The 18,487-nt window shown below is 34.2% G+C and overlaps 1 protein-coding gene across 1 annotated transcript; it reads left to right on the forward strand.

The window, feature by feature from the left end:
• The first annotated feature begins 793 nt into the window (after positions 1-793).
• LOC124847494 (peroxisomal acyl-coenzyme A oxidase 1-like) lies at positions 794-13,823 on the forward strand. Its single transcript, XM_047325003.2, has 14 exons — positions 794-1,143; positions 1,720-1,828; positions 1,914-1,975; positions 2,085-2,294; positions 2,543-2,630; positions 2,708-2,870; positions 7,778-7,976; positions 8,746-8,943; positions 9,623-9,754; positions 10,236-10,356; positions 12,683-12,793; positions 12,990-13,059; positions 13,242-13,425; positions 13,499-13,823. The coding sequence occupies exons 1-14, from the start codon at positions 1,003-1,005 to the stop codon at positions 13,706-13,708; spliced, it is 1,998 nt and encodes a 665-aa protein (XP_047180959.1). The 5' UTR covers positions 794-1,002; the 3' UTR covers positions 13,709-13,823.
• Positions 13,824-18,487: the final 4,664 nt, after the last annotated feature.

Below are 18,487 nucleotides of genomic sequence, written 5' to 3' on the forward strand. Positions count from 1 at the left end.
GTGCATACATACATACATATATATATATATATATATATATATATATACTTGAAGGAAAATATCTTCTAAATAATAACTCACATCTTACAAAATCTGTGATAATTTAATTTATTAAATTTTAATAAAGTATAGATAAAATCGTCATTGTGAAAATATTCGAAGGTGTAGGGTGAAACACTCTCCAACCATTGCTCACATTGATTTTTTTAACAAAAATAAAACTATTAAACTTATTTTTTTTAACATTGATTTGAAGGATCTATTAATAATTTTGACAAAAGTTATAAAAAAAAACTATTAAACTTACTTCTTTTTTTCATGTCTATTTCTCTTGAAATTTGATTTCAATTATAATATTAAAAAGGTAAATTAAATACAGAAAGTAGGTGAATCAACCATTTAACTTATCAAACCATAATACATAATTTTTTTAGGACTCAGCCAATACAGCAAGTGTTTTTAGACTAAGCTAATAAATGAATCTGATTAAATCATGCAACAAAGCAACACATACATGAATAGCTGGGTGGAAGCGAAAGCCCCCTATCGATAGCTGTAACAAAAAATAGGAGGGAATAGAACCATTTAAATACATCCTTAGAAACACTCCATCCAATAAAAGAGAGAGAAAGTGAAATAAAATAAAATAAATAAAAAAAGCTAGAAATTTGATCCAACAGCGTCTTGAATCAGTGGAAGTGCAGCGTGTTACCAACCACGTGCGTATTAATTCAATAATTTATTTAAATTTAAATTTTTTATCTTCCAGAGAGAAAATTAGGAAGAAACGTTATTCGTGACATTTGGCTGTTGGGGCCGATAAAGTGCAATCAGAGGAGTAAATGTTTCAATCATAATAATATCATTCACTCTCCAAACTAACACGAAGAAAGTAGGTTACTTTCATTAGCGATTTAAACAAACGCAACCACCGTGATTTGAAATCGAAAGGAAGAGACTGATTTAGGTTTTCTCATCGGGAGAGAAAAGAAGAAGAAGAAAATGGAAGGCGTCGTTGATCACTTGGCTTTCGAGCGGAACAAGACGCAATTCGATGTCGAAGAAATGAAGATCGTTTGGGCTGGTTCTCGCCACGCTCTTGAAGTCTCCGATAAAATGGCTCGTCTCGTTGCCAGCGATCCGGTTAATTCTTCGTTCGTTCTTCTGTTTCGTTAATGTTTTTTACCTTTTTTAATGCTTGAGCAGAACGTAGAACGTGTCTGCAGATTTGAACAGAGACTAACAACATTATATCACTGTCACTGTTCTTATTATTCTTGCATATTTTAATCGTTGTTGTTCTATTGATTATGTATTTGTTGCTCTTTACTCTTGATGTTTGCTGTGGTGTTATGTACTGTATGTGTATACTGGGGTTCGAATAATTTTTCAATTTCGTGCAAACTTATTCATTGACAAAGTAACTATTTGCTTCTTTCTTTTGTTTTAGAGAAAAATGATTAACGGTATTTTAATTGTTAAACTTCCTTAAGAAAATAGTTTTGAATTGTGAAGAGACTGTGTAAAAGAATTTGAAAATTGGATTTGCTCGGGAATTGTTTGCCAGTGAGAATTCGATTATTATGCTATTCAGTTTGGGAATTAGATTGGCAGTTCATGTTTCACTTATGAACTTAAAATCCCAATATGTAAAGTTGCGTGCAGCTTTTCTTGTATTGTAGTTTCGTGAGAAATGTGATTTTGACTTTCGAAATGCAGGCGTTCAGAAAGGATGATAGACCCATGCTTGGTAGGAAGGAGTTATTTAAGAACACTTTGAAAAAAGCAGTTTATGCGTGGAAAAGGATTATCGAGCTCCGTCTTACTGGTTTGTCTGTCTTCTATTCTTTGTTTAGCTTGCAATTGGTATCTTGTTATTGTCTTAAATGAGAGGTTTCTGTATATTTTTACAGAAGAGGAAGCTGCTATGCTCAGAACTTTTGTGGACCAACCTGCTTTTACGGATCTACATTGGGTACGATTCAATTAATTGTCGTAATGTCATTCATATATTTCATATATTCCTATAAAGACGTGCGGATGGAATTTCGCATCAGATATCTAGCTCATGAATTCTTTTGCAGGGAATGTTTATTCCTGCTATCAAAGGACAAGGAACCGAGGAACAGCAGCAAAAGTGGTTGCCTTTGGCTCAAAGGATGCAAATAATTGGATGCTATGCCCAAACTGAACTGGGCCATGGATCTAATGTTCAAGGGCTAGAAACAACTGCAACCTTTGATCCCAAAACAGACGAGTTTGTAATTCATAGCCCCACATTAACTTCCAGCAAAGTGAGTTCAATGAGAGATGGCTAATGGAAGAATTTACCGGCCCTTTAATATGGCCGTTATCATGATATGAGATTGTGGAATATCTAATTGCATTCACTTATTCATTCTTTCACACGAATAATCAGGGAAAAATGGCTTGTACCATTTATTAGTTATTTTTTGTATTTGCATCTTAATGGGTATCTGGCTAACAAGATATCTCCAATTATTGGATATTATTGTAACTCTTCTCATGCTGAACTAAACAGTGGTGGCCTGGTGGACTGGGTAAAGTGTCAACGCACGCAGTAGTTTATGCCAGGCTAATTACTGATGGTCAAGATCATGGAGTGCATGGTAGTTACATGCATCAAACACCCAAATTTATGCTATTATTAAGACATAATCGATTAACAGTGTGCCCCAATTTGTAGGTTTCATTGTCCAGCTGCGGAGCTTAGATGACCACTTACCTCTTCCCGGCATAACTGTTGGTGATATTGGAATGAAATTTGGAAATGGAGCATATAACTCTATGGATAATGGGGTTTTAAGGTTTGACCATGTACGGATTCCAAGAAATCAAATGTTAATGAGGTTAGTTTCATTTTACAAAATTTTTCCTACTCTCATGGGGAAAATTCAATAAACTTGGAGTTTTATGGTATTCAATTCATGTGTGCTCCATGATGAATGACTAGTCTTGTCCATCCATTATCCACACATAATTATGATAATAATCACAATAACAAAAATGGTTCTGTTCTAGTCAAAATCTCTAGGAGACTAGACTAAAGCATTCATGAAACTCATGAGTTAGCATCTAGACACTCCATCTACAAGATTGTCTAGTTTGGTAATGGATACATGTCCTTTGGATAGGTTTTGTTCAAATCAGTGAGATCTATGAGCATTCACCACTTTGCGTTAGGCTTTTTAACCATCATTACATTCGTCAACCACGTTGGATGTTGTATCTCCCAAACATGGGAAGGGAAATCAACTACTTGGTCTTGTCAACCACAAATCTTCTGTTTTCTTTTCCAAACACTCTTCTCTTTTGGATTATTGGTTTAGAATGAGTATCAATAGTTAATCTATGGCATAAAAAATCAAGATAGCCTAGCATGTCGAATGCCAACCTTTCAAACTTGTGAACATTTACTTTCAACAATTGTATAAGGTGTTTTTCTAATGCGTCATCTAATTTTGTTCTCACCTTGACTATTTTCTCCTCAAGTATCTTGACCTCCTTCACCTCCCCGATAGGTTGGGGTCTTCATTTTTCAAAGACCAATTGAGGATGAAGGTAAGATGTTGACTTGACCAAGTTGGTGATCAACATACATTTGATGTCATTTGTGTGGGCTTCCCTTGTAACATTCCCTAGCTAACTTTTGGTCAACTCTTAACATGCTAACTTGTGTGTTATTGGCAGCAAATTCGACCTTTAAGTGAATAATAGAGACCATTGCCCTTAGCTTGTTCAATGATCGTCTTCCTAGTAAAAAGTTGTATGAGGATGGGGCATTCTCATGTACTTGATCAACACTGTGCTTGTTGCACTTTCTTCTAGAAACATTCTAAGCTCTATGTACCATCTAACTTAAACTTTTTCCCCTGAGAAGTCGAGTAATACTCCATCATAAGGCCTTGGTGGTCATGCTGGATTTGTGGGCTCAAGAATGTGTCCCAAAACATTACTTTTGTTGGGCTTCCTTGGTCTACTAACACTCGATGGGCATTGCAACCCATCATCACCATCGAGATGACAAATGGGTCATCTTCATTCTAAGTTCACATATGAAAACATAAGGTGTGTTTTTAGTTGCCTGTCATCGATGGAAGATGGGATAAGATTGACTTGGTGTATATTTCGTGACCTGAACTAGTTGATTCTCCTACGATAATGTTAACCCTAAAATGAGAGTTTCATGATCTTCATTTGGATGTTCTCTCAAATGTCAACTTTGGGGCAACATTATCTAATTGCCTTTTTTTTATAGTGATTTGGGTATCCTTGATTAATTTCACTAGGTCATGGTTGTATATGTGATGAAATTCACATGCATTGAGCTCAAAATTAAGCATTTTGTTTGTTTTTGTAGGAAAAATCAATAACTTATGGTGTTGATATCTTCCAAAATCACCCATTTTAAAACATTTAGTAGGGTATGATGAAAATCCAAAATTGGTTGTTGTATTGTGTAGGGTTGATATTTTCTATTAGGTTGCTTCTAGTAGGGAGTCTCCTTTTTTCAAGGGTCCTAGTCATTCTTGAAAAGACAAGGGCCTTTTTTTTTACGGTGTGTGCTTGAGTTGCTTGTTATCTTTCTTGCGAGGGTGACTTCAATTTGAGAGGGAGCTCAAGATCGTACTTTTGCCATTGTGTTTGCTTAATGCGATATAAGGGATTCATTGAATGGGTTTGTTCAGAGCCCCTTTACAAAGACGACATGAACATCTCCTTGTTAGGCTAAGGAATTTTAATTGTAATGCTGCAAAATTTGTCCATGAAGTCTTTAAATGCTTCGTTGGTTTGATGTTTAACATCGAACAAGTCTCTTATCTTTGGATGTTTAACTTAATAATTTTTGGCAAACTGAGTGAGAAATAAGTTGGAGAACTCTGGAAATGATGATATGCTTTGATAAGGAAAATCACTGAACCAATCCATCACATTGTTGGAAAGCATTCCTACAAACATTTTGCATCTCACGACATCCAATATGCCCAAGATCAATCAATATCTATGCACGAAAGGCCTTGAGATAATTCGTAGGATTGCCTAATTCTACAAATTGATGTTGCAAACATGGTTTATCCATGATCTCTTGGTATAAAGATTGGAAATCTTGTTGTAGGGCAACATTAGAGTTGGGCCTCCTTTGGTGGGTTATTTGGGCCTTCAGAGCTTGCTACAATTCTTCATTTTTGCATGGAGCTATTATTGGGCTCTCAAGGTTTATTTGACATGGAAGCAGGAGTCTTTTTCCTTGACAGAAAGTATCTATTGTGACTGGTGGACTGCATATGGTCTTTGCCTTGCTTCTTGGTTATGTTGTTGCAAGTCATTAATGCTATTTACTTTTTGTTGTATGTTAGGGGTGTCGTCATCTTTCCTTCGGTTGGATGGCATTTCGTTGTTTCCTCGCTGTTTAAAGATATGTAGAGATAGGATAAAGTTTACTTGTTGTACTGGGTATCAAAATGTTCTAGTCGAAATCTCTACAAGGGACTTGACTGAAACATTTGAGTGTATATTCTCATATGCTAACTCTATGTCATGGAATGGAAAAGACTTGGGTTGCCTTGTGACATCATACATGAAAACTATTGTACTCATCTTTGACTAAATTATAATCCTATTCATGTAGTTACAAAAGTTCGTAGGTTAGGAACATGTCTCTTACTCAAAATGAACATGATTGTTTCCCTACTAAAGTCCTTTTGAGAACCTAACATCATCCTAATTGCTTGTGCTTGCCATAGGTCAAAAGGATGAGAGCAACAACATTTGTGTCATAGTGAAAAAGATACCTCATGGAAGTGATTCTATTTGACATCTAGTTCTCAAAATTTTATTAGGCAATCAGAAAAGTCCACAGGGGTTTCTCATTAGTTAGGATTAATGCATCATGGACAACATGTTTGTTTCAATTTAAAGTTACCTCAATGCAACTGTAGTTGGGATGTCAAATTGTGGGCTGAATAAAGACAACATAGATAGGACATGGGCACACCATTGCTTGTTGTCACAAACTATCCACCTCAAATTGTTTAATAGGTTGACCTGAAAGCTAAAACATAAGTGTCATGTTGTGACACCTTGAATAACCCAATTTAATGCTCTAGGCCAAATATATGGAAAAATAAGGCTTAAAATTGTGCACACAGACACCTCTAATGATGCACCATTTCTAATTGATTGGGATTCTCATGACCTGACATTAGCCATTTAAGCCTACAATTCTAGACAGAGCCTTGTTTGTAGGAGTAAGATTCGAGATTGGCACTGCTGCAGTTGGTGCTTGTTGAGGTTTGCAATTTTTTACAGCAAACAACAATGTGCCCATGTCCTATCTATACCGTCTTCCTTCAGCCCAAACTTTGACCTCCCAGCAATAATGCAACTTTGAATTGAAACACAAACATACAAACTCCTAACCAAGCTGATGATTCATTAATCCTAATTCATGAGCTACCCCTTTGGACTTTGCTCATTGCCCGTTGATTATAAGTTGTTATATTGGCTTTGTTCAAGAACCCAACTCAAAAGGATTATGATAACTACATAGGATTGTTGCCATGTGGTCTCTTTATCACTTTGACAGAAATGTTGTTGCTCTCATCCTTTTGACCTAGGGTAAACACAAGCCATTTGGAAGATGTTAGGTTCCCAAAAGGACTTCAGTAGGGCAACAATCATGTTCATTTTGAGTTCAAGGCATGATTCTAACCTAAGAACTTTTTGTGAGTGTATGAACAAGATTCTTGTGTTGTCAGAGATGAGTACATTAATTTTTATGTATGATGTCATAGTGTGACCTAAGTCTCTTCCATTTCGTGTCATAAAGGTAACATATGAGAATAAAGACTTGAATGATTTAGTTGAAACCACGGGAGATTTTAATTAGAACATTTTGGCATTCATCGTGGTAGATAAACTTTTTCCTACCCACCCAAATGAAGATGACAACATTTTAAAATAGATCATGAATGACCAGTGACAAAAAAGTAAGGAAGCAAGACAGAGAGCTTATGTAACCCAATAGGCGCAAGAGAAAGTGTATTCAGGTGTACAGTTAATGACAACAATTTGGCATCTCAAAAACAGCTGCATTGAGGCAACTTTAAATTGAAACACAAACATCTCATTGTTGACCAATCAAACGAAGCATTAATCCTAATTGATGACCTTCCCCTTTGGACTTTGCTCACTGCCTTATAATCCTGGGCTGTGCTATATTGGCTTTATTCAAGAATCCAACTCGAGCATTGTGACAACTACATGTCATGTTGGATCACTGTCATGAGGTCACCTTTTCACTTTGACACAAATGCTGTGCTCTTATTTGACCCAAGCCATTAGGATGTTAGGTTCTCAGAAAGAACTTATTAGGGAATCATGTTCATTTCGAATAGGAGATATGATATTAACCTAAAGAAGTTTTTGTGAACATATGAATGAGGTTTTTTATGGTTGGAAATGAGTACAACAGTTTTTATGTATGATATTATAAAGCAACCTAAGTCTCCTCTACTTTGTGTCAAAGTTAGCATCTAAGAATAAGCACTTGAATGCTTTAGTCAGGTCCCCTAGAATAGATTCTAGTCATTTTCTTACACAAGTCCTCTATTGGAAGATGGATTGATTAAGTATCAAGAAAGTCACCTGCAAGGGAAGGTATGTGGCAAACTGAACATATAGTAGCCTGACTGTTTATTTTCCGCTCATAAATTGAACTGTTTTTGTTTTGGGGGGTGACTCTTTAATTTACCAGGGTTTCACAGGTAACTAGAGAGGGAAAATATGCACAATCTAGTGTCCCACGACAATTAGTTTATGGTACTATGGTGTATGTAAGACAAACAATTGTACGTGATGCATCATCAGCTTTGGCACGAGCAGTTTGCATTGCTACAAGATACAGTGCTGTTCGAAGGCAGTTTGGGTCGAATAAAGGAAGTCTTGAGACACAGGTTAGTTGTAACAGGCATTTGTATTTGCCCATATGCAGTTTGCTACTTCAGCATGCTTATTTTATCAGTAAATGCTTCAGGGAATTTTCGATCTTCTCTTTTCATAAAAATGAATATGTGGAAGATAAAACTATTTGAAAACAAACTAGTTTGGTTTAGTACCATGTACATAGATTAATATATTTAAGGTCATTTTTTTTAAGTTCCTAAGAAAGCTTTTAAAAAATAGTGAATGCTTATGGGGAAACAAAATTTCATCAAACACGAGTTAATGCTGAAATTTTAATTGATTGTCTTTATTCAAAGCTGCTATGCTTTCTCTCAAGCTTAGAAGAATTGATTTCTTATTATATTTCCTTGCATACATCCAATATATATACATACATTTCTTGGATATTTTTGGAAATAAGAATAACCTATTATAAGGAACAAATCCCTGAGATTGTGGGATTGTTATGCTAGTAATAAAGCAAGATACAATAGGAAAAACATCTAAAACTTCCTAAAATATATTCGGTTCTATACTCCTAATAATTTATTATGGGAAAGTTGACGAGTTTCCTACATACATCTTGGACATGAAAAGTAGTATTGACATGTATCTTTAGAGACAATAATTGGTTGGCAAGGCTTGCAACATGTCTTCATAAATGTTTTATGAACACTAAATTGATGGGTTGATGTGTCAATGTGTTTTCCGTCTATTGTGCTATACCTCTCCTGTCTATTTTTTAACGTGTCTCACTTTCTGCAATTTTTTTTGGCCTAGGTGCTTGATTATAAAACGCAGCAAGCTAGGCTCTTCCCTTTGTTAGCTTCAGCCTATGCTTTCAGATTTGTTGGTGAATGGTTGAAATGGCTTTATATGGATGTGATGAAACGATTGCAAGCCAATGATTTTTCAACATTACCTGAGGCTCATGCATGCACAGCAGGGTTGAAGTCCTTGACTACTTCAGTAACTGCAGTATGTTATTGATTACTCATTACTAATGCTCATTACACTAATGTTTTAGTTGCTGAGTTTAATTGATTATTAAGCATCTTGATATGTAGTGTAAAATATGCACTTATTTATTTTGCAGATTTTTCTTGCATTAGATTATGTTATAGAATAGATTTTTGTATTCTCATTGGTAACACTGGCTTGACACTTTCCCTGATTTCCTGCGATAATTTATTATCATTTAGTCCCTCAATTCTTTACGTCTCTTCGTATGTTGAAGTTGAAGATCACTTTCTCCTATTCTGTAACGAGTACCCCTTACTGAATCAGATTTATGACTATGGTCTACATTTCTTGTTCAGGCATTTTGTTTTGTTATTTGCAATATGCTGTTTTGTTGATTTGTGTTGTTCGTGCACTTTTGCATTGTAGTACTTACAATCTGCTGGCATTTATTCATGCCACCACGAAGTGCTATTGATTTGGGATAATGGAAAATATCAACAATCCAAATTTTTTTATTAGAAATATGTCAAGTCATAATGGGTTATGGCGGAAGCATAATAGACAAAAAAAATACAATACTTTGATGTTATAGATGTGCTTTTATTAATATTAGTGTCCTATTATATGGTTTTCACTTTGTAAAATCTTTTAATTCTTTGAAGTCCGGATTAAATTAATTTACTTCAAATTGTAGGATGGAATTGAAGAATGCCGCAAACTATGTGGTGGCCATGGCTACCTTTGTAGTAGCGGTCTCCCTGAGTTATTTGCAGTCTATATTCCTACCTGCACATATGAAGGAGATAACATTGTGCTGCTATTACAGGTTTTGTAAATGTTAAATACGGCTTTTACCATCACATTGTGTTATTTGTTGATATATTTTTCAATGAAATTTCTATCTGTAAGTAGGATTTAGCATGATAGCTTGCTTTTTTTTTTAGGGCTGGTATCTAATTGGCTTGTATTTATTGTGTTCTCATATTTTGCAGATTTTTATATCAAAGAAAATACTCTTATACTGATCCGTTATTTCAGTTTAAGATTTTGGGTGTATCAAATTTATGGTATTTGGAACGAGAGAAAGTCACAAAGAATAGAAATAATTAAAATAATCAGCGTTTATTATTCTTATTTACATAGTAGTGCTGTATCTTCATTCTTTGTGCAATTATTCTCATGTGGCCCCTTGAGATTTATGCTCTTAATACATCCTAGTGCTGTTTGATTTGTTGTGTGGTTTATCAGATATTATTAATTGAAAATTGTCGAGGTTTTGTTTATAACTTCTAGCAAATCCATTGTAGGTGGCAAGGCATCTCATCAAGACTATTTCTAAGTTGGGCTCCGGAAAAAAGCCTGTTGGTACAACATCTTATATTGGACGAGTGGAGCAGCTGATGCTATATCATTCTGATGTTCAGAAAGGTATACCTGTATAATGAAATTGGATTTAGTTGAGAATATGCAAATTCTAACCTGCTCAATCTATTGATGTCCCAAATATTAAGAGAAATTGAGATAACATTATTAATATGCTTGTTTTGCAGGAGTTATAATGTGTTAACATATCGTAGATTTTTATGATATTGTGATTGTATATATGTTATGATCAATTTGTGGAAATCTTATTAACTAATTTAGGGGGTTGTTTATTTATACTTTCTATAAACTCCATTTGTTGCCTACATTCTCCTATCCCATTTTACTCCTAATAAGTGCATGTACATTCAAATAACTGCGCACAAAAAGGCCTACCCGTGAACAGAAACTGGTATAAGAAGAATTTGGTGTTCCCTCTTTTACTTAATAATAAATGGGCTAACTACATTTGGTTTCCACATTCTTCTGTCCCATTATACCTCTAATAACTACATGTGCACAAAGATTGCTGCACGTAACCCGAAAAATACCCTACATGTAAACACAACTTGTATGAGAATAATTTATTGTTCTTTCTTTCAATAAAATATGCAAGCACGGTGCCTTTTTTTTCTCTACTCTCGATAATTAGAATTGACTCATTATAATTAACGGAAATAATCGTAGTATTTGTGGAGACTGTATGAACTATCTAGACATAGTTGTATCCTTCAAAAGAAGTCTTTCCCACTTCCACGATTCTTAAAATTGATGAGGCCAGGTTTCAATCTGTCTTTCCCAATCAAACTCTAAATCCACTGTACTTAACCGCCTACTGCTCATCAGTAAATTCTTCCCGTATATTTGTGATTCTCCTTGCCAAAACAATTACTACGAAGTTTGCCAATTGATTGCCTAATGAGATCTGAAGTGCCCAATCCAGACTACCCAGGCCCTGAAGTTTTGCTTCCATCTGCTTTTCCATGTGTTACCTGGCAAGAATCACTTGATGCCATCTGTACTTGAAAACTTTTGCTACCTATTGAGGGAGTGTGATCACTTTTCTAGCAGTGCTCCGCCAGACTCTTAGTGAAGCCACTTGCAGGAGACATTCCTTGTCCTTTCAGCTACCATCTTGGCCATTTCACGGTTGTTTCGGGTCTTACATCCCATGATTTTGGTATACTTTGGGCAGTTCATTGTGTGTCAGCGTGCCCATACGTACCGCATCCTCTTTTTACACACTCTGTATATAGCTCTGATTTTTGGTGATCTCGTTGATTAATCTTAATAACAACGGAAGGCAATAATTTTGATGTATCAGGCTTTTCTGACCCTGTTCATTCTGATTTTGTTGGAGATTAGTAATGCATAGAAATACTCGGGAGGGAAGGGAACCCTCATCCCTTGAGCTAAGCTTTTGGGCTTGTGACAATGTGAGGATTACCCAAGCTAATAGTACTATGATACTTCACTCAACCTTTGTAGTTAGTCCCTCCAAAGATAGCGCTCTGCAGGACATTGGCCTCTTGCTCTAATTGATCGGAATTAAAGCGCCATGAGTGAATTTAATTAAGGCTACAATTGTTAGTGACAAGTGAGCGAAGAAGCTTCACATTATAGAAATGGACAAGTTAAGAAATCTATAAGTGAAAAGGCCCATAAATCTAATATCTTAGGTAGAGCTCGTTTCAGGGCATCAGGAGAGATTTCTAGGGAAGTGAACTTGTGAATATCACTTTCCCATATTTCGTACAAGTTTTAGTAAAAGCCTTCCCACGAATTGTTGGTTCCGAAGGAAATCAAGTACTCAATTGTATTCCTTCTCATTTCCAAGGAGAAAGGTGGATATCATGTATTTATATGGAAATAGAAGTTATTATCTACAATGACGACCTATTTTCACTCCACTTGACAATTCTGCCTTCACTTTTAGTTTTTAACTAAATAATATTTTCTGAAATTACTAAATGGCAACCAGATATGGTTATGATGAAAATAATATTCCTATGCATAATATTTATGGGAATGTAATTTAATACTCAATTTTACACCTTGAAACAAATGCCATAAGGTTTTGGATCCGTTGAATATGATGTTAAGTTTATATGTGATTTTCTCATGGTCCATTAATGGAATCTTCCCTCCAGTGTTTTACCTCCCCTTGTATTCCCAAGAATATCTTTTATATTTCTGGTAAGCTTATAATGTATGTTATGGTAGCATCAGTAATCTTAGGGACTAATTTAGGATTGTTTATCTGCATAACTATAATCATTGCAAATCATACCAACACTACTAAACTAACAGTGGATTGTCTAGACGCATAATTTATCCTAACCAGATGCTCTGTAGAATTCAGAAGTTAATACGATTAAATTGATTTTTGCAGCGGAGGATTGGTTGAAGCCTAATGAAGTGCTGGGAGCATTTGAAGCCAGGGCTGCTAAGAAGTTGGTTGCTTGTGCTCAAAATCTTAGCAAGTTTACCAATCCGGAAGAAGGTAAATGATTTAACGCTTAAATTCACAGCTATGCTCATATGATCATATCTTGTGTTTGATTTGCTTTCTTGGTGTGGTTGGGAGACTGTTGTTGGGTAGTCGTTACCTTGGCTAGTTCGTCTTATGTTTGAGTGCAAATGTGTATGTCGTAATTAGATATGATCATCATGAATGCTGATAAATTCTTCGATGGCAGGTTTCCAAGAACTATCTGCCGATCTAGTTGAGACAGCTGTTGCTCATTGTCAGTTAATTGTTGTTTCCAAGTGAGCTTCTCGTTTTTACTGGTTCACGTATATATTTCATCTGTGTAATATGATGCATTGTCCTTTGGGTCAATAGCCCTTAGTGGATGAACCCATATAAAATATTGAAATCAATGACACAGTTGATTCTAGTATTTGCTTCGATATTCTTCGTTGAAGTTGACCAACCTTGTGCTTTTCAGATTTATTGAGAAGTTGCAGCAAGATATAACTGGAAAGGGAGTGAAACATCAAATACAACTTCTTTGTAGCATTTATGCTTTGTCTCTTCTTCATAAGCATTTGGGTGATTTTCTTTCAACTGGCTGCATCACTCCCAAACAGGGTTCCCTTGCAAATGATCTGCTGAGGTCCTTGTATTCAGAGGTTTGTCCCAAAAGATTGCATCGCTTTGGTAGGTTTTTATTTTACGAAACTGATTGATTGTATGTTTGGTTAGGTTCGTCCGAATGCAATTGGACTTGTTGATGCGTTTAACTACACTGATCACTACCTTGGTTCGGTTCTTGGGCGCTATGATGGAGATGTGTACCCAAAGCTGTACGAGGAGGCATGGAAGGATCCATTGAATGATTCAGTTGTGCCGGACGGTTTTCAAGAATATATTCGACCAATGCTAAAGCAACAACTTCGAAATGCTAGACTATGAAACCTTTCATGATTGTACCCTTACCGGATAAAGTACTGTATTTTAAACTTAATTTAAAGACAATAATGAAGTTTATGGAAGGAAAAATAAATATACACTAATTGGGACATTCCAATTATATAGACAGCATATATAATAAAGACGTCCACATGCATAATATAGGAAAGCAGTTGAGAGTAAATAGGATTACAGTCATCCTCAAAGTAACTTCAGAATATAAGCTTAAACTCCAAAGAGATCTAAAATGTAAGCTGAAAGGGAAGTAGTATTTTAGAGTACAAAATCAAACTAATAACATCCTAGGAGATAAGGCAGCAGCATTGTCTTCAACTTCCAAAGCTGTTTCCAAAGGAACCTCCTCGCCATCTGCTGCCATTCCAAAAGGATGATCATCGAAAAAAGAAACATACACAAGCAATACAAACAAAGGTGAGCTAGATATAAAAATCATGTTATTTAATCACACACGACATGTAAAAACCACTCAAACATGATACATTGACATCACAAGACTCATTGTTTTATAGACCGACTCGTCCGGACCAGAGCTATGGCGGCAGCCGAGCTATGACGGGTTATGCACTCGTGGTGGCCTCTACAGCTTTGCAAAGCCGTTGCCAATGGGTTCCACCCTACCACACTCACGAGGTTAATTCGTTCCGCGCCCTGGAGCATACTGGAAGCCTCCAAGACTAGGACCTCCTGCTACTCCTCACCACATGGATCAATCCTCTCTACTTGAGAATGAAAGACCATTGGAGCGTCAGGAAAACCCCCAAGACTGAGCTACCATGCAATCATTCTACACTAAGGATCTCACCAAGAGATCCTACACAGATGGAACTTGATTTACAACTTGGATCATACTTTCATCACTTTGTAATCATATACTTTGTGCCACAATCAACATATACACAATCTCAACAATATACATTACTCACCACTCAAATTATAAAAATAACATCTCCAGAATTGAATCTAAGTTAATCAATACCAAGAACCAAACAACTCCAACTAACCCATAACAGCTCATAAAATGCATCAATTTATACATACCTACAAGTAATATAATTATTGATTAACATTCACATTTCAATATGAGAAACAACTATCCTTACTTTATTATATATATATATATATATATATATATATATATATATATATATATATATATATATATATATATTTATATATTTATATATGGATCCTTACTTTGAATTCCAAACACACAGTGACTGGTTTTCTAAAATTATAATTGACTAGAAATTAACACATGATAAATTTATGCATCTACAATCAACTTGTTTTATTTTATTTTCATCCTAGTAGAGATCTTTCTTTACCCTGGTCACCGGAGAGGACCCAAATGTTTGAACGCATCAAACTCACCTTCGACGCCAGCACATATGACTCGTCACTGACTGGACCAGGGCTGTTCTATGATCAGGAATGTGTCAACTCAGGTTTTTAAGGTTCCTCTATCCTACCAACAAAGAAAGACTCTCAATAATTAACAATTTATTTATTTAAATTATCTACCATGTTCTCTTATGCTCTAAATCTGAAATGCCTAATTTTAATATTTTCACTTCCTCTCACACCAACCTCAAACAGTACCTGTACATCTATTTAATACCCATATACATGCTATTACAGAACCCTTACTCCCGACCTTCCAACAAGATCAATCTCAGCCAACAAACTCATTCAAAACAAATTGAATTCATCACATCACAACATTCACAATTTCACAGTTTCATTTATAACACCCAATACAATAAAAGTTATAAAACAGTTTCACAAGAACACACCAGTTCAACATTCATATGCATATATTTTTATAAAATAAATTCATACAAAAATAATTAGCTCCCCTTACCTGGAAGTCAAACAGTATATTCAGCGAAAATCCAAACAGTGCCTTCACAGCGAAAATCCAAACAGTGCCCTACAATCACCTAAATGGTGATGAAAACAACTCTTAGAGCTAGAACCGACAGAGAATCAAAAGGAAATACTATCCGGCTGCATGCAACCAGTAAAGTTGCATGCCCTAGATTCAAGAAAATGGAAAAATCGACTTACCCGTCCAAATCAGAATTTCAATCGGATGAATAGGAAACTCTCAACTCCGTGAACGAAAGTACCCCACCTATTTGAAATTCCAACGCTGGAAAGGTAGAGAGAAGTTAGAGCAGGAAGAAGAAAATGGAGATGAGCTTAGAGAGAGAAAGGGGAACTGGAAATTGGTTCAGAGTTGGAAAAATGAAGGAACCCCTTCCAATGTCATGGTGTCTATGGCCCTTTGGGCCTGACTGCCTCAGAAAATAGGGCTCCCTAGCCCATACAGACCTTACACCAATCAAATTGTCAATATATATATATATATATATATATATATATATATTTTAAATTTTTTTTATGGATAAAAAAATACATTACCTACACTTATTTTTTACTTTTTTGTGGATAAAAAATTATATCAATAGCCCCATCCGGAAGTAATTAGTATCAAGTAAATACAATATTATAACTTTGACATAAATCTAAAATAAAACATTATTTAATAGATCTTAACATTTATGTCAGACATAAAAATCTACTTCAGTGATTTATGTTTAATAAAATATAATGCTATCAGCTATGATAAGAAATTAACATAAATGACTGAACTGTATATTTTATAAAAAATTAATAATAATTGTTTTAACGTGGTCATATCAGTAAAACATATTAACTGCGTCTTTTAGTATTTAACACATTTTATATTAACTTTTTGAATCGGATGACATTAACTTTTAATTAGACCGATTTAACTAACTGGTCCAATCTGATTCTTACAAAAAATTATATTTAGACTAAATTTTAACTAAATAAATAAATTACATTTAATATTATTACAATATACTTTAAAATATGTTTAACATTTTTTTATTTTCTAATTTAATATAATACTACAATTTTATAAAGATGTTTCATTTATAATATAATAATTTATTATTATTGTCATTTTCTTTTATTATCATTATATATTGAAGTTCAAAAAATAAGAAATTTATGCTTAAATTTGAATTATTATTAGTTTAATACTTTTATTTAGTATGATTTCGTTCCATAATATTCTATTAGAATTTAGAAAAAGAAAGCAAAAATACATTTGAAATATTTTTAAATTTAAATATTTGTTTTTTTAAAATATTTTTTAACTTTATCAACTTTGTTTCATTAATGTTTGCAAAACTAATAGATATTTTGATTGTTAGGAAATTTTATTTACCTATAATTATAAAATATTTTATATAATTTGTTTGCTATTGTTATTTGATATTTTGATTTAAAATTTTATATAATTATAACTTTTTTCTAAATATTTAACACTAAAATAAATGAAAATACCTCCTTTCAATATTGAATATTTTATAACATTATGTCTATTTTTTTTCCTTTATATAAAAAAATAAGTATTTGGTATTAAAATAGAAAAAAAATGGATATAAGAATATATGAGTATAGATGGAGTTCGCGATATGATAAAAATCTTATAATTATTGGATGTGGAGATGAGAAGAAAATTGTTTCGGATGTGGGTCAATGATTATTCCTTCATATTTTTCTATGATCTTTAATGTCGTCTTAAGTTTCCGAACTTGTCCTGTTTATGTAAACTTGGGGTTAAAAGTGACCTTTCAGTGTTCTTAGAAACATTGACTGAGCGGTTAAAGATAATTCGGACGGTTATGATACAAGAATGATAATAAATTTTTACTTTGAGTATTGATATAAGATAATGAAATTAGTCATCACTTCTTGCCCTTTTAGACTAAACAAAACGTCAAAATATATGTATAAATTAAAAATGTATTTAAACTTTTTTTTGTAAAACGCTAGAAAATTATACTTTAGAAATGATGTAGTTTAAAAATTGGGAGACTCAATTATTTTAATATTAGATTGTTTATTTATAAATAGTTTTGTTATGAATGATTTTCATTATTTTAAAATGTATTATCTCTCTAGAAACCACTTTTCTAGAGTTATCTACCTTCTCTCTAAGAGTTCTGACTACTGAGTCATCTCTTTGACGATCAAGAGGTGTCTAATCGATCACGACGATAAGGTCTATATTGTTAGTCAATCACTTTCTGTCATAGAGCAAGTAAGTTTCTACCATTTTTCTCCTTCTATTCTTGGTTCTTGATAATGTAAGGAAATTTGTTTGCATATGTCAAAAATGTTTTCCCCTTGATTATTGGTTAAATTGAGGTCCTAAGAACTCTATTCGACCATCATTCGGTGTTTCGTAAGTTCGTTTAGAATTTCCTTGTGTTTAAAGCAATTAGCATGACATTTGGAGAATTGGGGCAATTTGTTTTTTAGGTAAGGGAAGCTAGTAATGTTTTTAGAATTTAATGTTTGAGTATGAAAGGATGTTTAATTGTTTATGAAATAAATGCATGTGGTTGATTTGTTTCGTGAAAGTGGTATTTATGAATTTAAAGTGTTTTGGAATGTGGATTCTTGATTGGATGACGTTGGTATGATTTGCTAGTTAATTTGGAACTTAATCTGGTTTGGAATGTTGTTGTGAGATGTTTAATGTTGTCCAATTTGTTATGGTATGGAGGAAGGGTCTTTTACTTGAGTTTCTAAGCCTAAAAAAGGGGGTTTTAATAGATGAAGTTGAGAAATAGGGGTTGGTGGGAGAGAACAAATCTTCTAGGACTATTATGCAGTAATTTGAGACTTGTTAGAGATATTATATGATTGAAAACTGATGTG

This window comes from Vigna umbellata, chromosome 1 (genome assembly GCF_029865625.1).
Source record: "Vigna umbellata cultivar VRB3 chromosome 1, Vumbellata_1.0, whole genome shotgun sequence".
Taxonomy (NCBI): Eukaryota; Viridiplantae; Streptophyta; class Magnoliopsida; order Fabales; family Fabaceae; genus Vigna; species Vigna umbellata.

Bases quoted from the DNA above. Each gene is read 5' to 3' on its own strand.
- LOC124847494 (XM_047325003.2), top strand. From the start codon at position 1,003: ATGGAAGGCGTCGTTGATCACTTGGCTTTCGAGCGGAACAAGACGCAA. The intron at 2,295-2,542 runs GTGAGTTCAATG...TGAACTAAACAG, and splicing joins CCACATTAACTTCCAGCAAA to TGGTGGCCTGGTGGACTGGG. The intron at 12,794-12,989 runs GTAAATGATTTA...CTTCGATGGCAG, and splicing joins GTTTACCAATCCGGAAGAAG to GTTTCCAAGAACTATCTGCC.